The 21,545-nt window shown below is 37.8% G+C and overlaps 1 protein-coding gene across 1 annotated transcript in view; it reads right to left on the reverse strand.

The window, feature by feature from the left end:
• Positions 1-21,545, reverse strand: part of COG3 (component of oligomeric golgi complex 3) — a 93,481-nt gene that overhangs the window by 46,582 nt on the left and 25,354 nt on the right. The window contains exons 12-16 of the mRNA XM_037147371.2: positions 21,062-21,201; positions 18,941-19,101; positions 11,154-11,259; positions 8,185-8,309; positions 4,753-4,842 (exon numbers count right to left, since the gene is read on the reverse strand). Of these exons, the coding sequence (XP_037003266.2) occupies positions 4,753-4,842; positions 8,185-8,309; positions 11,154-11,259; positions 18,941-19,101; positions 21,062-21,201 (622 nt within the window). The remainder of the gene's footprint in view (positions 1-4,752; positions 4,843-8,184; positions 8,310-11,153; positions 11,260-18,940; positions 19,102-21,061; positions 21,202-21,545) is intronic.

The raw sequence follows: 21,545 nt of genomic DNA on the forward strand, positions 1-21,545 counted from the left end.
GAAATACATAAAAGAGGCAATGAGGGCAAAGACTGAATTATCAAAAGGCTCTTCACTCCTACCTTAAAAAAAGACAGTGGTATAAGAGGACATAAGCACATCAACTATTTTTTAATTAGGACAATTCTTTACCTCCTGATGATCTAAGAAATACGTGTTCACTGAAGAAAATCTAAAAAATTAAAAGTGTAGGGACGTCCAGTGAAAATGGTGGCACAGGTAAACACAGTTCACTTCCTCACACAACCACATCAAAATTACAACTGAAGAACAATCATCACTCAGAACCATCAGGAATCAAGCTGAATGGAAGTCTGACAACTGTAGAATTAAAGAAACCACATTCATCCAGACTGATAGGAGGGGCAGAGATGTAGAACAGGCTGGGCCCAAATCCATGTGTGGTGGATAAAATATAGGAGGAATATCTCAGTACAGAGGAGTCTCAGGCTCACACCAGGCACCCCATAACTTCTAGCCGCAAAACCCAGCACAGATTGAATCAGTAGAAAAAACTGCTGACGTCCCAAGCAGTTCTTCATAAACAACCCCACACACACTTACAGACTCACTCCCACGGAGCTCAAGCACTGCAGTAGCAGCTTGAAAGGCAGCAGTGGCATACATTGAGGAACTGAAGCATCTGACATCCAGGTGAGAACTGGGGGATAGCTTTCTCCCTCCTAGACAGAGAGGCAAGAGAGACCACTGCCCCTTGTCTGAACCCTCCTCCCAAAGACCCACAGAACCAGAAGGCGGGTGCCACATCAAAGACTCCATCAACCTCGCTGACACTGTTTGCCCTGCCTTGGAGATCCCCTCAGACTCTGTCCCACCCAACATGCAGGCCCACCTGAACTGTAACATGGCTTTTCCATATGAATGACTGGTCTTGGCTCATGCTTCGCAATTTCCTAAATTCTCTCAAACAAGCAACAGCCAGCCTCAGTGAGCCCCCAGCCCCAGTAGCTCTTGCTAAGTGGCCCCAGGCCAATCTAGATTCACAGCTTGGCTTTACCTGGGTTATCTCCAAACCCAGCACAATTAGCAGCCATCACAGATTACTTTATAGCTCATGCAGGTTGGCCCCAAGCAAAACACAGGTGAGGACTGACCTTGGCAGCACTATCATGGAAACTGCAAAGCCTGTGCAACTAGTGGATAGCCACAGACCACGTCAAATCACCACATGCTGCCCTGTACAGCTGACCCTCCATGGAAGGTGGAGGTTGGCAGTCAGTGGTCACAGCCAGTCCTCAAAGGTGACTGGCCTAAGCAAATCCTTCCCATTGACCTGCCAATAGCAATCAAGGCTTTACTACAAGATTGTGTCCTCAGCCCACACGAACAGAATACCTCGAGTGCCCAGCTTGGGTGATAGATGAAACTGTGCCATTGGACCCTACAGGATACCTACTACATCAGGCCACCCTACCAACACAGGGAGTCATAGCAGTTCTACCTACTGCATAGAAACAAATGGGAGGCTGTCTAAATGAGGACACAAAGAAACACAAAGGACCAATCAAAACTCCAAAAAAAAAGCTAAATGAAATGGAGATAAGCAATTTATCAGATGCAGAGTTCATGACACTGGTTATAGGGAAGTTAGTGTGGACCTGAAAAGAATAAAAAAGATCTTGTCATAAACAAAGGATACACTAACTGAAATAAAGAGCAATTTAAAGGGAAACAACAGTACAGTGGATGCAGCGAAAAATCAAATCAATAATGTGGAACATAAGGAAGCAAAAAAACAACCAATCAGAAGAAGAAGAAAAAAGAATCCAAAAAAGAGAGACCAGAGTAAGCAGCCTCCATGACTTCAAGCAGTCCAACACTCACATCATAAGGGTGACATAAAAAGAAAGAGGAAGAAACTGGAAATCTATTTTAAAAAACAGTGAAAGAAAACTTCCTTCTTAGTGAAGGAAATAAGACATGCAAGTCCAGGAAGCACAAAGCCCCACACAAGGTAGATAGATGTAAAGGGGCCCACTCCAAGACACATCATACTTAAAATGCCAAAGGTTAAAGATAAAGAAAAAAATCTTAAAAGCAGCAAGACAAAAGAAGTTAGTTACCTACAAGGAGTTCCCATAAGACTGTCAGCTGATTTCTCAAAAGAAACTTTGTATGCTTAAAGGGACTGGAAAGAAATATTCAAAGTCATGAAAAGCAGGGACCTATATTCAAGATTGCTCTACCCAGCAAAGCTATCATTTAGAATGGAAGGCTAATAAAATGCTTCCCAGACAAGGCAAAACTAAAGGAGTTTATCACCTCTAAGCCATTATTATAGGAAATGTAAAGAAGCATATTAAAGAAAAAGATCAAAACCATGAACATTAAAAAGGGAACAAATTCACAACTATTAACAACTGAGTCTAAAACAAACAAACAAACCAATTAAGCAAAGAACCACAACAAGAACAAAATCATAAATACGGAGATCATTTGGAGGGTTATCAGCTGGGTAGGGGAAGGGGAAGAATGGGTAAATGGCGCAGGAATTAAGAAGCATAACTGAAAAAAAAAGGAAGTGTAACTGGTAGTAATAAATAGAGGGAAGGTAAAAATAGTATAGGAAATAAAGAAGCCAAAGAACTTACATGCACAACCTATGGACATGAACTATGGAGGGTAGCTGCTAGAGAGAAGGGGTATATTAGGTGGATGGGAGCAAAGGTAGAAAAACCTTTCTACCTTTGGACAACTATAATAGCATAATCAATAAAATACTTTTTAAAAAAAGAACAAGCCCTGTCTGGTGCAGCTCAGTGGACTGAGCACCAGCCTGAGAACCAAAGGGTTGCTGGCACATGCTTGGGCTGTGGGCCAGGTCCCCAGTAGGGGGCACACAAGAGGCAACCACACACTGATGTTTCTCTCCCTCTCTTCTAACCTCCTTTCCCCTCTCTCTAAAAATTTAAAAAAAACAACTAAATAACGAGAGAGAAACAGAGACAGAATCATAGATATGTAGGGCGTTTTCATAGTTGCCAGATGGGAGGGGGTATGAGGAATGGGTGAAGAGATGAGAGGATTAAGAAGTACAAACAGGTAACAGAATAGCCTTGGGGATGTAAAGTACAGTATAGGAAATGAAGTAGCCAAAGAACTTCTATACGTGACCCGCCAATATGAACAATGGTGTTGGACTGCCTGAGGGAGTGGGGGGGCGGTGCTGGGCAGAGGGGAGCAAATGGGGAAAAACTGAGATAACTGTAATAGCATAATCAAAAAATAATAATAAAAAATAAATAAATATGTAGGCAAAAGTAGGAAAAATGATTCATTCAGTCACCCAAAAGCTTTCAAAGTTACATTTTCCTTTTTCAAATCCTCACCTGAGAATATGTTTATTGATCTGAGAGAGAAAGGAAGGGAAAGACAGAGAAATATCAGTTGTCTTCCATAGGTGCCCAACTGGGGACCGAACCTATAAACCTGGACATCTACCCTGACCAGGAATTAAACCTGCAATGTTTCAGTGTATGGCATGATGCTCCAACCAACTTATTCACCCAGCCAGGACATCAATTTTACATCTTTTAATGTATCTTTTAATTACATAGTTATGTATATTTTGCCTACTATAAAAAAGGAAAGTTCAACTTGCAAATACTTTTTAAGCCCTGGCTGGTGTGGCTCAATGGATTGAGTTTGCAGCCTGCAAACCAAAAGGTCACTAGTCAGGGTACAAGCCTGAGTTGAGGGCCAGGTTCCCAGTTAGGGGCCTGTGAGATGCCATAGATATTTCTCTCCCTTTCTTTCTCCCTCCCTGTCCCTCTCTCTTAAAATAAGTAAATAAAATCTTTAAAAAAATACTTTTTAAAATTTAAATCTGCTTATCTATAACTTGACTTTCTATCTTCTTCTAGTCCCCATATCAAAATTATATTTCAACTCTCCATTCTATACAGAAGACACAGTGATCACAAACCAAGGTGGAATTTTTCCAGCAATAGGACCCAAAATTCTTTTGTAAAGTTTTTTTTTAATTTGTTTAAAGTCTTGAAGTCAGAAATCAAGTTTGTAAATCTGAAAATCCAGAAAGGTTAACAAGGTTTGAACACTCCAAGCAGCGAAGAAATCTGGCCTGAAACAGCCCAACTGGCGGCAAGTATTTTCAGTGAAGAGTTAGCAAAGCAACACTTTCAACCATGCTGTATTTCCAGAAAAAGAATCACAGGGGTCTTGGGAGAAGCACATGGCAGCAGTATTCAGCTCCAGATCCCTTCCTGATTAAAAGCTGTACATCACAAAGTCAGGGTAACTACTTCTAGTCATACAACCCATGGTGACAACTGCCAGTCCTCCAAACTGACTGGCTTATTTCCTCAAAGTGAGGCCATTCAACTATTTAAAAAATCATTGTATATTAAATAAAATTAGATTAAATTAAATTAAAACAAAACATCATAGTAAGGATGATTATAATTTGCTATGTTTTCTTGAGATCCCTGTTTTGGTATTCTAAGGAAATAGCAGTCCAATACCTTCCCCACTTGCTAAGGCTATAACAGGAAAATCTTCTCCTATAGAATTTATAACCTAAATATTATTTCTTGTACTTCAGCAAACTTAGCACTACAGTGAAATCCTAACTTCTCTCAAAGGGCCTCAAAATCAAGTCATTAAACAAATCCTATTGTTAAAATGGCTTTAAATTTTTGTGCCTATAAATAAATAACTATACTCCACAATATTATTATAGGTAACAAGATTTCATGTGACACTTTATCAAACCTTGTTTTTACTGATAGATTCTGATGCTCCAAGTAACGACTGAATGCAGGCAGATAAGGCTTCCTGTGATAATCCTTGGAACACTGCCCTCTGGTGAAATAAAAGAGAAACATCACCCTGTAACACCACAAACCAAAAAAAAGGTCATAGGTTGAGTACAGGGACCGACTTCTTGCCCTCATCCATTGGATTAATTTATGTTACTAGCAATATTCCTCCTGGAATTCCCTATTTCATTACAATCTGTCTAGACTAATACATAGTTTCATAATTTGCATCTCTCAAACCACTTAAGGACCCTTTAATAATACTTCCTGAGCACCTATCTCATGTCAAAACTTTGTGCTAGATGCTACGACAGTGGTGGGTAGACAAGGCTAATATATTCTGACCTCATAAAGCTCTCACTCCAATAATATCTCATGCTAGAGGCTGTTTTTTAAATATATAAAACGGACTTTAAAACAAACCCTCAGAAATCCACTTCTAAAAATGTATCCTAAGTAATTTAGTCAGTAGTATATAAGATTCACCAATGTGGCTCTTAATCCCAGTATTATTTAAAACATCAAAAAACTGGAAATAAAATGTTTAGTGATGAAGGGGATATGTTGGGAACCACTCTGCCTGGTTTCAGGAGCTGTAACACCCGACCTTCAGACCATAAGCCACTAAGGAGACAAAGCTTATCTCCCTGGCAGGAGCTTCACTTCTGCTCCTTTTTCCATAACTGGCCTCCAGTGCTTGGTCAGTTAGCCAATGACAGGTACAATTCCTCAAGGGAGGATTGACCTAAGACAGGCACAATTACATGGAGGCCCCAGGGAAGGACTTGGGGGACTACAGAGAAAGGGGGTGATGGACCCTCGCCCCTCGGCTTTGACGAAGCCTAACTCCTGAGTCCAGAGAAGTCTCCGAGAATTCCTTGGCTATTTGCCTCCTCTGCCTGATTTAAGCCTGAAACAATGACAGAGGTGCAGCCCTGTGCTGGAATGGCCGGATCCCCAGGGCAATTAGGCCTGAGAAAGGATATATAAAATCCTGTGAAGCCTGCTTTGGTAAGAATGCTCTTAATTAAATGATAATGGCCCGGGCAGAAAATGAGTTTGTTTTCCCAAAGTTTTGTAGCCTTAGAGCTGATAAGACCCTGACTTAGAAGAAGTCCCAATAGTTCTTTGTATGCTATCTACTGTTTACTGCCTGACAGTGATTAAGAAGTTGTACCTCAACTCCTACCCCCCCAAAAAAAACAATAAAAGCCTGTCTAGGCAAGGGCCCCTTGAAAGGGTGGCCAGGCCATTCTGAGGAGCTCCCCCCTTGAGGGAGTAGCTGTGCCGTCCCTTTTCCTCCACAGGACTTGGTAGTCCATGTGAATTTGTCCTGATTTTCCATCCATGACACCGTGGGCACTGCAGGCCAGTGCACACATCAGGATGACAAATAATATACTAGTAACCTAAGTTACAGAACGCTGCGTGAAATCAAAAAATGCTAAAGGAGGTGATGAAAACCTATAAAATGTAACTAGGTGAAACAAATCAGGTTATAAAATGGTATATTAAGTATGATTCTTAAATTAATTGTCATTTCTATGTCTTCCCAGAGGTGTCACATGTTGGTCTGGGCAGACACTCCTGTCAACCCTCTTTCTTTCCTCCCTGTGTCCATCCCACCCAAGATAGAATTGTTAAGAATAAGCACGAGCAAGATATTTATTATTAGGGTACAGTCCTGGGCCGTGGTCTCATACTTGATGCTATTTTCTTTTGGTTCCCTTTCTCTTATTTTCCATGAGGTTACTACAGTAAGAAAAGACTAGGGTCGCCTCTTGTTAGGTTACTGACTACTTTAGGAAGCCTGAAGATGGCAGCTTAGACTAAGACCCTCTCTTTCTCCTGGTCAGCCTTAATGGGTTTTTCACGGGATTTGTCTTTCCTCTCCTTTGATGGATAAGAGAGAAGGTTAAGACATGAATGTAAGTTAAGTGAAAAAATAATAAACAGGCCTAGGGCATAAAATAAATACAGGCACAGTGACATCCTTAAGCCTATCTACTGTTTGGCTAAAATCCATGTTAACAACCTAAGAGGCTTCACTAGGGTCTCTGATGACAATGGGTTCTATATGGAATATGCCCCCTGCACATTTCTCTTGGAATCCTGGCTCCACTGTAGGAAGTTTCTGAATCCCAGCATAATACCATCATTCAATACATCTGCTGGGGAACCTGGGGAAAAGTAATGCCAATGTCCAAAACTCCCTCTGGAAGAGACCTCATCAGCTGGGCAAAAAGACTGATGCTAACTCTGTAGAGGTGAAGTGGCCCCTCCTCAAAAAGTCCCAAAACTGGGCAAAAAGCACTTTGTGGATGAATTTCACAATCTCCAAGCACAAAATCCAGTAAGTATACAGTTTAAAATAGATACTGAGCAGTGTGTAGTCTACTGAGTCAATGAAACAACTGTGCAACCTTGTTCAGGCCTCAGGACTCTGAGCCAGAGCATCTCCATAGGGAGAGGGGATGCACATACCCCTTTGACCTATATTCTTAAGAAACAGTGGCATCTAGACAGTTAATTACATGACTTGTATTTAATCACTTCTCTCTTTACATGCTAACTGGGTTATAATAATCAAATTAATTTTTAAAAGGTGAATTAAATTCACTGAATTTTATAAACTGTTTTGGATCAGCAGCAAACCACTAACTGTAAATGAATGTAGACAAATCTGATCTTTCAGGGATTAATAATTGTAAATTGGAATGCTCAAAGTAACTATTACCTGAAATAAATGCACAGTATAAGTTGGGGCTAAAAAAACAAAGCAGGGGCAGGGGAGAAGGGATATTGCTAATTTCAGCAAATAAGTAAAATCAGTCCATGGTTAGAAATACATGTAAATATGACTTGTTAAGGAAGCTGATTTAAACTGAGTGCAAAACTAAATTAAAGTAATTGCATTTAATATTAAATTTAAATACTAAATGTATATTATACCTATGTGACATTGGATATTTCACTTAAACTTTCTGCCTCTCTTTTTCTTCATCTATAAACTAAGACAAATGAATTAATCTACAGTTCTAAATTTATTTGTGGTCATAGATCCCCATGAAATCAAATACAAGCTACAGCCCACCTCCTCAGAAAGATACAAATATAATCACGCATACACGATTTTACCAAAAATATTAAGGTGTTCACAGACTACCCAGAGCCCAGTAGTGGATTCTAAGGATCTACAAAATGGTTGGGTTAAGAATCCATAAATCTAATTGATCTTAAAATTATATCTCTCTATAAAAACCATATGATTCTTAACTAATACCAAATAAAATATTGTATCAATATCATAAAATTTAAATTTAAAAACATTTCAAGTTAAATGGCAAGCAATTTACAGTAAAGATATAAAAATTTACATACGTACATCTATGCATCTGTACAATTTGGAGAGACACACAAGAGTTCGCCGAACAGTAGGATACCACATTCCATGAAGATCTGCTGGAGAAATTGTGGTCTGTGTTCTAGGATTTAAAGATTCCATTGAACCTAAAAACCAAAATGGAAAAGAAAACACATTTCGCATACGCGTAGATTTATCTTACTTGCACAGAAACTATAAACTGTTCTTGCTAACTGCCATGTGCTGGAGGCATCCACTTTCTCTAGTCCCACCTTTAATCAGGAATGCCGTAAGAAACTTAGTGACAGATGAGCTATAACACAGTATGCATGTATGTGTGCATTTATGTGTGTTCTCACATACTCAACCTAATTGCTTTTCCCAAACTGTGATCAATAATCTTTATGCAATAAATGAATAGTATACACATGTTATAGTATACCATGCTGCTATTAAAAAGGAGGCAGATCTATATGTAGTCACATGGAAGCAAGTGAGAGCCAGTGCCGGAGGGGGATGACAAGCAAACAAAGCAATGTTAAACAGGGAGATCAATCAAAGCTGGTTTGTCTGACAGCCTGCCTTCCATGCTCTAAGCCACAGGCGGCAAACACGAGGCCCACAGGCCAAATCTGGCCCTCCATCTTGTTTTATGCAGCCCAGCACCTTGTTTCTACCCAGCAGCAGCACCGAGCTCTCGCTTAACTGTTAAGGAGCAGTTACATTTATACAGTCTTAAAATTACATTTGGCCCTTTGAAGGCAACTGTGAGGCTGATGTGCCCCAAGTGAAAATGAGTTTGACACCCCTGCTCTAAGATAGATCATTCGTAGACCTTCCCAACTCTAAAGACTTTATTTCCACACCTCAACCCCTACCCCACAGATTTCCTTATGACTTCCTTTCAGAATGACTTTCTTATTATTTTCTACAGACTTTCTTATTACTATTTCACCTCCTAATTATTAAATCTTAGAATCCCACTCTCTGACAATCGTATCTTCGTGATTTCCCATTCTCACCTGTTTACTCAAAATACACTGCCAACTTCTCTTTCTTGGCTTCAATCATATCCTAGCCCCTTGCCTACTTCTGATCTCTCTAGCCGTTCTCAGTGAACCCACTCCACTTCTCTACCTCATTTGCTAAGGCACTCTCCCCAGACTTCTGCTCTCACGACTCTACTCTCTGTCCTGGGGTGATCTTATATAATAAGCCCAAAGCATCAACTACTCCTCTACCTTTATCTCTAAACCAGTCCCTCTTTATAGCTCTAGAGTCACAATGTCCAACAGAAATATAATGTGACCTATAGATATAACATTAAAATGCCACATGATAAAAAGTAAAACAAAACAAATAAATTTTAATATACTTTATTTAATCCAATATATCCAAAACATCATCACTGTAACATGTAATCAACATAGAAATTACTAAGATATTTTCCATTCTTTAGTTCATATTAAGTCTTTGAAATCTGGTGTGTATTTTACACAGTCATGGCACATTTAGACTAGCTATAATTCACATACTCAATGACAGATGGCTACCATACTGGACAACACAGCTTTAGATTCATATAACACGGATGCGCTCTGTAGTTCCACATGGACCATACTCAATCTTTCTCAGCCCCCAACCTAGTGTATCATTAAAGTCTGTTGATTCAAACTTCAACCATATCCTTCATCTATACACTTCTCTCCCCCAGTCACACCTTGGTTCAAACCACCTCTCTTTCAAAAGAAACAATCTCCTAATCAGTCTCTATAGTTCTGCTAACATTACCCTATTCTAAAGCCAGGTATCAGTTAAAGAATAGGCTTTGGGGAGGAAAGGGAAAATGTGCAGGGCCCTGGCAAGGGCTGGTAAGGGAAAAATGTACTCTAGTCTCTCCAACAACTCTTCAAGAGATTTACTAGGATTAAGATATATACTAGGACTAAGATATACACTAGAACTATGATACATACTAGTACCAAGATGTACTCTGGGACATGGCATGGATTCTATTTCAGAAGACAAAACTTCAACCTCCTATGAGTCTCTCTTCCTAGCAAGTATAATAAAATGGCTTTGTCAGATGGGGAATACCCAGGCTGCTTGACAATCTGTATTTGGGGTACCAAATGTGTATAGAATTGACTCAATATTTGATGATGCCCTAAACCTGAGGATTTGGGTGTAGCTAGGTCTCTTTAAAAGTCCATGGAGTTCCAGTGCCCCCACTCCTAGCCAGTCCTATGGGGAGCTGAGCATTAGTGTTACCTTTAGAGGTGGGGGGTGTGGGGGGAGAAAGGATGCCATACTTCCCATCTAGCTTTTTGTCTAGGTAGGGTTATTTCTGGACAAGTTTATTCTTTGTATAACATGCACGCCAGTCCAAGTTATCCCATACCTTTCTGTTATTTTTTTAACACCAGTCCCAGGCACTTAATACATTTATACAATGCAAATCCAATGGTGTAGTTACCCTGGTACACTAAATTATATTAACTAGAAGTTCAAAGTGCAAGAGACACCTATCATAATATGAGCTGTTTTACCTGTTCCTACTACAATATAAACAACCTATGCCCAAGCACACCAAACAGCTTGATTTCCCCAAAGCAGTCAGTCTTCAAATCCTACATGCCATCCGCCATGCTATTCTATCTTAACCTTACTTCACCTGACTTTCTCAAACTCACCTTCATAACCTCTACGGCTTTCAGACAACATACCTCGCACTGAATCCACCTTCTTGTACTCAAATTTCATCTACCTTAATAATTTTGATGCCCCTCTTCCATGGTCCAAAAGTGCCTTGTGCATACCTTTATCATGTCACCACTGAATTATGCCTGTGGTTTGTCAATCTCCCCTGATTAAAGTGTGGGCTCCACAAAAGCACAAGCTGTTTTTCACACCTGGTATATGACAAGTCCTCAATATAAGTTTTTCTAAAAGAATAAATAAAAGTTGGAAGTTAAAACATTATAACATACCAGGTTTTGTCAGATTATCAGACTTTGTTTCTTCTAACCGAACATCTGAAAAAGAAGCTTCTGAAGGTACCTTCTTCTGTTCATCTTTTAAACTCTGTGCAATTTGCTATACAGAGAAATCAGAAGAAACATTAAACTGTAGTTTTTAGCTATTTGGCAATATGAACATATTCTTCCCTTAAAGTTAAAAAATAATAATTAATCAATGAACTAATTAAGAGAACTATGCCAAAACAGCAAATGGAGATGAAAAAGTTAAATTATTATAGAGTGTCTATATTCTAAGCCACCCAAAATAAAATAAATTTAAATAGAAGTCAGGAGAGACAAAGTTTAGGGAAACATTCTAAAAACAGTAAGTAAGGGCATAAACTAAATAGGCTGCCATATTTCAAGCCTGTTAGCTTTTATACCTATCCCCACACATTTATCAGTGCAGGCACTGAAACAGGTTAAGGTAAAATGATGGTGAGGATTTGGAGCAACAGGAAGGGGCTGGTACACACACATGTACCTCCTTGCTATGTCAGCTGAGAAGTCCCAGAGGCACCAAGAGCCCATAGTAACGAGTACACTTAGCACCCAGATCTTGGTCTCTAATACTATTCTCCAACAAAAGGAGTCAGGATTCCTTGAAGAAATGGCCAATTCTAGAGCTGAAGCAAGAAAAAGTAAAGATGAACCTGGAGTATCTTGTAGCACCAGGAAGTGAGAAAGTATACAAAAGAAAAAAAAAAGAAAGTAAAAGAAACACTACATTGAAGGGATATGTCAAAGCAACATAAGAACCAAGTAAAAGAGTTCCAAATGACCAAAGGTGGAACTATTTGAGCAACAAAATAAAGGAACAGTGAACTATAATCCCAAATATAAATCTCCATGAGTTCACACTGATATCAAGAGAATGAGTGAATAAATAAATACAATCTCCCTTGAGGAAAAATTCCAAATACTTTGTATAGATATTCTGCCCTCAAGGAGAGCATAACTCCTCACTCCTTAAGTAGGGCCTGAACACAGAGCTTTCTTCTACAGAGGGGAGTATAGAAGAGGAGGAAAAAGAGCAACTTCCCAGTAGAGCCAGACAACACTGCCTCAGCTAGGTGATCAAGGTCAACATAAACAGTGTTAAGTCATGCTGACGGTATTTACCCTTCATATGATGTGTTGAAAATGGTAATTTACCTCTATAGTTATCCTCTTAAAAAACCCATGACAGCAGTTTAATCATGAGGAAAACATCAGACAAACTCCAACAGAGAGGTAGGTACAAAACACTCTAGAAGTTCTACTCTAAACCGTTAAAAATATCAAAAACAAGGAAACTCTGAAAAATTGTCACAACCAAGAAGATCCTAAGAAGATATGAAAAATAAATGTAAAAGTATTATAAATGGGATACTGGAACAGAGAAAGTCATTAGATAAAAAACTAAGGAAATCTGAATAAACTATGGACTTTAGTTAATACCACTGTATTATTACTGGTTCATTAACTGTGTCAAATGCACCATATTAATATGTTAATTAACATATCAGAATGGATATTGGTATACTTGAACTCTTCTCAAGTGTAGTATCTTCTCAATTTTTCTGTAAATCTAAAACTGTTCAAAAAATAAAATGTATTTTTAAAAAAGAAGAGAGAATCAAGATGTGTGCCATCCAGGAGAAGCAGTCTAAACAGAAACAGGATAATAACAGGATGATAACTTAACAATTGTGACTATTACAACTTGGTAACAAAAAGTATGTTGATAAATATAAGCTACACTTAGGAAGAAATAGACTTTAATGTAGTTCTCGCTGACAAAACAAATTTAAGTATAGCAGCACTCCTGCTATAAACCAATAATAATTAAGCAAGGATAGTTTATAAGTGTGGCAAAACTTAGGTTACATTTTTTTAAATGTTAAAAACACATGATGACATAGCAGAGTTATTATTCGAACAAACTGGAACAAGTAATTTGTTTTTTAAAAGATGTTATTTATTTTTAGAGTGACAGGAAGGGAAGGAGAAAGAAAGGGAGAGAAACACTTCCCTCCCCTCTGTGAGAGAAATACTGATTGGCTGCCTCTTGCACACCCCCCCACTGGGGACCTGGCCTACAACCCAAGCAAATGCCCTGACCAGGAATCAAACCAGCAACCTTTCCCTTGCGGGGCAATGCTCCACACATGGAGCCATGCTAGTCAAGGCTGGATCAAGTAATGTGTTTTAATTGCTTAAGAAATAGTTACTTTCTTATAGGCTAAGTGAACCTGCAAAAATAACACCCTTCATATTAAATTTTAATGTAGAAAAGCAGACCATCAAAAATCACCTTTACTAACAAGCCAAATGTCTTATTTAAAAAAAAAAAACCTCAAAATCATAGAAACAGAGAACAGACAGGTGATTGCCGGGTTGGGGGGGGGGGGTTTAGATGGGGAAAATGAGGAAAGGTAGTCAAAGGATATAAACTTGCAGTAAAAAGTAAGTTCTGGGGATCTAATGTACAGCATGGTGACTATAATTAGCAATACTGTACTTTATATTTGGAAGTTACTAAGACAGCAGATTTTTAAATTCCTCACTACACACGCAAAAAATACTGTTACTCTGTGCGGTAATGGATATGTTAATTAACCTTATTGTGGTAAATATTTCACAATGCACACATAGCAAATAATGACACTGTATACCTTAAACTTATATAATGTTACATGTCAATTATATCTCAATCAAGCTGAAAAACAATAAAATAAAAAATTTTAATTGTAAAGTTATATTGTACTTTCAGTCAAATGTTATGTTTCTAAATATTTCAAAGGTTAAACAATAACAGCCACTGTCTACTGTATGACTACTAAGTTAAGTGCTTCCTAGCCATTATCTCTACTCTCACAACCCTCCATGGTCAGTACTGTTATGCCTATTTTACCAATAATGAAACATTCATAGCAGCTAAGTAACAGAAATTGACTGACAGAGCTAGAATTTGAACCTGTATCTGCCTTACTCTATACTTCTCTGCATGTCATGCAAATGGCACCCTTATATGGGCAAAACCTCTAGTCTACAGAAATTAGCTCTTAATATAAAATCTTCAGATCTATAGTTAACAGTTATCTGATGGTACAGAGTGGGGCCACTTTGGAAAATAGGTCAGCAAATGAAGAAACACAAAGTTACTATATGACCCAGCAATTCTACTCCTCTGTGTATACACAAAGAAATAAAAATAGCCACACAAAAATGTGCATATCAATATGTATAGCAGTATTTTTATAACAGCCAACCCAAGTGTCCACTGATGGACAAATAAACAAACAAAAGGTAACATATCCATACAATGGAATGTTATCTAGCCATAAAAAGGAATGAAGTACTAATACATTCTACAACATAGATGAACCATGAAAACATCATACTAAATGAAAGATGTCACAAAAGACCACACAGTGTATGATTCCATTCATATGAAATGTCCAGAACAGGACAATCTATGGAGAGAAATTAGTGTTTACCTAGGGCTGGTGTAGGAACATGATTACTAAAGGTTACAAGGTTTCTTTCTGAGATGATGAAAATGGTCTAAAAATGGTAATGGTTGCATGTATCTGTGAACCTATTAAAAACCACTGAATTATAAACCCTAAATGAGTGAATTATAAACTGTACTTCTATAAAGCTGATGAAGAAAAAAGAAAGAAGTACTCAAAGATTAGAGCTACATGTTGAAAGGACAAAGAAACCAATCTAAAGGGGCTTCCACTCATCAAACTTGGGACAATTTTAAGCATCAAAAAGAATAATTATGGCAATGAATTATAATGACTTTTTAAAAGTCCACAACTATACAGAGACAGGGGTAGGAAAAAGAGGGAGAAAGGGAAAAATAAGTCTTAACAGGAGAAAGCTAACTAATATATATAGAGGAAATGGCAGGTATGAAAATAACCATTTGCTACCCTCAAAGTAGTATCAAGGGTATCCAACCTTTTGGCATCTCTGTGCCACACTGGAAAAAGAAGAGTTGTCTAGGCCACACACATTGCAACATGTAATCACAAAATAAAAGAAAAATCTCATGTTTTAAGTAAATTTACAATTTTTGTCAGGCCACATTCCCAGCCATCCAGGGCTGCATACAGCCTGCGAGCCACAGGTTGGACACCCTAACTGGTTCAGTCAAGAATTGTTAATAGTTGCAAAAACCACTGTACGAAAAGATGTTGGGGAATTTGTATAATCTCAAAATATGATCCCATCATTTCTTACTAACTACAAAGGAATGAACTTTTATAATGAAGAGTTAGCAGTCACTACCGTAACCAATACTGGAATAACCCAACATTACATAGCTCTCATACAATGAAGTTAGAAGTACACATCAACTATGTAGTATCCTTACCACTGGTATCCTTACCAGTGTTTAACCTGAACCTCAACATAAGGAAAACAGATCCTGAGTGTACTACATTCTACAATAAAACTGGCTTCATTTCTTCAAAAATGTCTTATGTCCCAGGTGGTGGGGGCAGGGGAGGTAGACAATGGGGAGGCAGGAGAAAAGAGAAAAAATTCTAGTTTTGATTTAAGGAGAAATAACATTCAAATGCAATATAGTAACCTTGACTAGAGTTCATCTTTTTTATTTTTCCTTCAAAAAAGTCTATGTCGAGAATTTCCAGGCCCCCCAGCCAACTTGGGGGTGTAGGTAGATAAACTTTGCCTCCTCGCACAACCAAAAGAAGGACAACAAATTTAAAAACAAAATATAACCAGAACTGCTGAAAATTGAACTGTATGGAAGTCCAACAACCACAGAGTTAAAGAAGAAACATTCATCCAGACCTGTAGGAGGGGCAGAGACAAGAAGCCAGGGTGGAGAGCACTTGCCTCAAGGCAGTGGCTGGAGAACCAGGGTGCACAAGGCGGCAGAGCTGACAGAGCAGGTGGTCCCATATTTGCGTGCAGATAAACCAAAAGGAACAACTGGGAGCAAGAAAGACCGTGCACCCCAGGGTTCCAGTACGGGGAAATAAAGCCTCAAAACCTCTGACTGAAATGACCTGTGGGGGCTGTGGCAGCAAGAGAAACTCCCAGCCTCACAGGAGAGTTCATTGGAGAGGCCTACAGGGTCCTAGAATGTAAAAAAACCCATGCACCTGGGAATCAGCAGTAGAAGGGCCCAATTTGTTTGTGGGTAGTGGCAGAAGTGACTGAAAGCTGACAGCTGAACAAGCAGCACTGTTCCCTTAGACCACTCCACTTATACCCAGCACCGTAAGGCAGCAACATGGGTTGCCCCTCCCCAGTGAATACATAAGGCTCTGACCCTTACTATGTAACAGTTGCACCAAGGCAAAAAAAAAAAAGACCCAAATGAAAGAACAAAGTTCCAGAAAAAAAATACAACTAAGCAATGACGAGATAGCCAACCTATCATATGCACAGTTCAAAACACTGCTAAATCAGGATGCTCACAGAAATGGTTGAGAATGGTTGCAAAAGAGAAAAAAGTGAAGGCTATAAGAAGTGAAATAAAAAAAATATACAGGCAATCAACAGTGAAGGGAAGGAACCCAGGACTTGAATCAACGGTTTCAACCAGAAGGAAGAAATAAACATCTGACCAGGACAGAATAAGGAAACAAGAATTCAAAAATACAAGGAGAGGCTTAGAAACCCTGGGGACAACTTACAATGTTCCCACATCCAACTCATAGGGAAGCCAGAAGGAAAAGAGGAAGAGCAAGAAACTGAAAACATAATGAAGGAGAACTTCCCTAATCTGGCAAAGGAAATTGACTTCCAGGAAGACCAGGAAGCTCACAGAGCCCCGAAGTAGTTGGACCCAAGAAAGCACACACCAAGGCATATCATAATTACATTACCCAAGATTAAAGATAAGGAGAGAATCTTAAAAGCAAAAAGAAAAAAGGAGACAGTTACTTACAAAGGAGTTCCCATAAGACTATCAGCTGATTTCTTAAAAGAAACCTTGCAGGAAGGGGCTGAAAAGAAGTATTCCCAGTCATAAAAGACAAGGACCTATACTCAAGATTACTCTATCCAGCAAAGCTATCATCTAGAATGGAAGGGCAAATAAAGTGCTTCCCAGATAAGATCCAGTTAAAGGAGTTCATCATCACCAAGTCTTTATTATATGAAATGTTAAAGGGACTTAGAAAAAGAAGAAAATCAAAAATATGAACAGTAAAATGTTAAGAAACTCACAACTACCAACAACCAAACCTAAAAACAAAAACACAAAAACTAAGCAAACAACTAGAACAGAAGAGATTCACGGAAATGGAAATTACAGGGAGGGTGATCAGTGGGGGGGGGGCTGGGGGAAAATGAGGGAAAAGGTACAGGGAATAAGAAGCATAAATGGTAGTACAAAATAGACAAGGGGAGGTTAAGAATAGTATGGGAAATGGAAAGGCAAAAAAACTTGTATGTATGACCCATGGACATGAACTAAGGTGGGGAAATGATGGTGGGAGGGAGGGTACAGGGCAGTGGGGAATAAAGGGGAGAAATAAATGGGACAAGCATAATCAATAAAATATATTTTTATAAAAAGGTCTACGTCCCAGGTAGGGGGTAGGAGGTGGGTTGCAGGGGAAAAGAGGAGGAAAAACTCTGGTTTTGATTTAAGGAGACTTAAATTCAAATGCAACATAGTAACCTTGACTGGATTCCACCTTTTAAATTTTGGGGTCCAGTAAGAAGGACAACAAGGGAAATCTGAATATGAACTGTATATAAATAATACTCTTGAATAAATGTTAATTTTCTTAGATGTAAAATCTCCATTCTGATTATGTGGAGAATGTTTTCATTCTTAGGAGAATAATAGAAGTACGCAGGAGTGAAGTATCATAATGTTTCTCAATTATTTTCAAATAGTTAAGCAAAAAACACAAAAAGAATTTCAGTCAATGTGTTAAGACATTAACTAGTGAATCTGAATAAATTTGAGATTCAATAGAATATTAATGATATTAGGGAACTATAAGTAATGTTTTTAGGTGTGACTATTGTGTTATGGTTGTGCTTAAATAAAAAAATAAAAGTGCCCCTACCATACAGTTACCTACTAAAATATTTACTAATGAAATGATATTTAGAATTTGCTCTAAAATAACTAATGGAGAGGAAGTAAGAGCACATGTTTCTAAGTGAAACAAGATTGGCCATGTTGAAGCTGGGGTAATGATATATAGTAGTTCATTATGATATTCTATTTTTGCTTATATTTGTAAATTTCCTTTAAAAATTCTCAGATCATATTCTGTTTTAGCACTAATATCGTAGGCATTTATTTAAACTCAGTCCGACACTCAAAAAGTGGAAGATTAGTGAGGTAAACCTAAGTCTTCAAACTATAAATTAAACATCAGTACTACATAGTTTTAAGGATGTGGTCACTATATTACCATCAATTACAGTGGCTCCCATTTTATCAAACTTCATCAATGGCACTTACAAAGAAAAAAGAGAAATCACAGGAAGCACTAATTCAATTAAAAAATTCAGAATGCCTATTTCCTGAAAAAGGGAAGAGAACTGAATAGAATGTTTATAAAATGTAACTTGAAGGAGAGACAACCTAACAAACTTTTTCTGTTCAATTTTTTTAATATTTTATGTCCAATGATTTTTGTGGCAAGTTTATCTTGACTGTACATTTTGAATGAGAATAAAAAGAAAAATCCTATTGTATCTAGTACAAAACATCCAACAGTTGTTAGGGGTGGGGGCGAGCGAGATCAGTGAGCAGAACCCACCTCCATCATTACTAACTTATCAGGATAGGCCAGATCTCCAGGAGCTGGTTTGTAGCCAGTGATGTCTGTCTGAATGTAGATGTGGGTTCGGTAGACAAGCCGCTCTTGTACATCTTCCAACATCTGCTTTACTCCAGCTGCAAATGCCCCTAGTTGTTCAGCTGATTAAAAAAAGTGCAATTATCCATTCCTTTAAGATTTAGAAAAATACTCTCTTTAAAAAAGCAAAAATATTATTAAATTATTTAGTAATAGTATGAACCACTTTTGCTTCATGGACTGTGGTTGTACATATCCTATTTCAGTATGACTCAATGACCTTAGAATAATTCAGTGTCTCTCAATTTCCTCAAATTTAAAATTAGAAAATAAATTTTCCCTTATACCTTCTTCTGGGACTCTATGAAATTATTTCTATTATTAGTATGTATGAATAATATCTGACTTTTAGAGTACTTTGTGCTTTTTAAGTTATACAGCTTCAGACCAATCCTGAGATACAGTAAGGCAATTTATTAATTGGATTGTCATCCCCATTTAAAAAATAAATTGAGTCCCATATATTAAATAATTTGCTAATGTTTTCACAAACAAAAATTATTTAAAAATAAGGTATTGCCCTGGCTGGTGTGGCTCAGTGGACTGAGCACTGGCCTATAAGCCAAAGGGTCACTGGTTCAATTCTCAATCAGGGCACATGCCTGGGTTGCTGTCCAGGTCCCCAGTAGGGACAACCACATATTGATGTTTCTCTCACTTTCTTTCTCCCTCCCTTCCCCTCTGTCTAAAAATAAATAAAGAAAAAAAAATAAGGTGATTTTATATAGAATTTCTTCATTTCTAAGATGCCATCGATGTTCAGACACAACCAGTAATTCAATAACAGCAACCCAAGGGCTAGGGAGTTGGAGACACTACAAAATCACGTAAATAGTCATATTAATTTTAAAAATCATGTTTATCTGCTTAACAATAACCCACAACCTTCGGACCAACTATATGATCTCACCTTTAACAGGAAGCTAAACAACGAAACAAACAAGCAAGCAAAATAAAAACAAAGACACTGAAATAGAGAACAGGGGGACAGTGACCAGAGGGAAGAGGGGAAGGAATTTCAGGGGAAAGGGGGAAGGATTCATAGGAACAAGTATAAAGGACACATGGACAACAACTAAGGGGGGCGGAAATGGGAGGGAGGTGGGGAGCACTAGTGGGGTGGGCTGGGATGGGAGTAAAAGTTAGAAAACTGTACTTAAACAATAATTAAATAAATTTTTTTAAAAATCATGTTTAACTCAGAAACATTAAAATGTGAGAAAATGCCCTTCTTAATTTCAAATGAAGAAAAGAAACTGCAAAACTTGTTATTTTCTGGAGCACTGGAGATCTTGTTTCCTGGAATATGTCATCAGTTGGCTCAAATAAACTCACATAAAAATTCAAAAAAATGATAATGTATGTCTTTGAATGAACTAAATGCAGTAGAATAAGAAACATCTGGAAGAGCAACAAACCTACAGTATCTCTTAAGGAAAGTCAATAATCTCTGCCAGTAAAATGATTACTTGAAGGGTATTTTTTAAAGGTACCTAAGTATCATTAGGAAAATCATTTTTATGACAATCAAATCAAATAGTGAGGAATGTATCACATGGATAAAGCAAAACCATTACAGAGAACTGCTTTTATTTTTAATTTCAAAAAGACGAATCATTACTACATACGTATGTTGAATTAATTCCTGTTTTTTAATCAAGAACATACAATATAGTCTATTACTTTATGTATTCTGGTAACAGTGTACTAGAAATGCCTAACACAAAACTGATGGTCCATTCTCTCAATATTTCAGAAGCCAGAAAGAAAAGTAACTATAGTTGATTACTAATTTTGCCCAGTTTTTTAATGCTTTCCCCATTTAATTTGTACATTTAGTCATATTTAGAATAAGGTACATCTTGATTCAAAAAAAGGACAAGGCATCAACCCAGGCTTCAAAAATATTAAATTTATATAGGTGGTAGGTAGGGGGAGAAAGAGCTAATCTTTTTCAAATTCACTGAGCCACAAATATACTTTAAAAGGCCTTTGAAATTATCACTTCTACTTATCATTTACCATTGTTCTGTACATGATCTTCAAGCACCTCATTTTTAAGAATCCCACAAAGTTCCGAAAGAGTTTCTAAGTGAATAACATGAATGATCAATGGCCTGAAGACATCATACAATGACACACATAGTTTCTCCAAAAGTTCACTAAAATAAAGAAACAGAACACAGTTCAGTAGTAAGCTTTTCAGTTTAAAAGGCATCTCTGATTTCTTCCAGGCAATAAACATAGTAAAAATCTACTGGAAAAATTGTGTAAGGAACATTATACAGTGTCCAGCAGAAATAATGCCTGCCTCAGTGTGGTTGATAGGGTAATAATATGCGTGTAATAATTTAGTTTTAATTTGAATATTTCACCTTAAATGTCATATATTTGAGTATAATATTGTTATGTTACAGAATTACATGCTTATGATTTTGTAATAAAGGATTTGTAATAAAAAGGGGCATTATTTGTGCCAGATCCTGCATATTAAGGAGTTAAAGGC

Source organism: Artibeus jamaicensis, unplaced genomic scaffold (genome assembly GCF_021234435.1).
Source record: "Artibeus jamaicensis isolate MK-2021 breed Jamaican fruit bat unplaced genomic scaffold, CSHL_Jam_final contig_414, whole genome shotgun sequence".
Classification (NCBI taxonomy): Eukaryota; Metazoa; Chordata; class Mammalia; order Chiroptera; family Phyllostomidae; genus Artibeus; species Artibeus jamaicensis.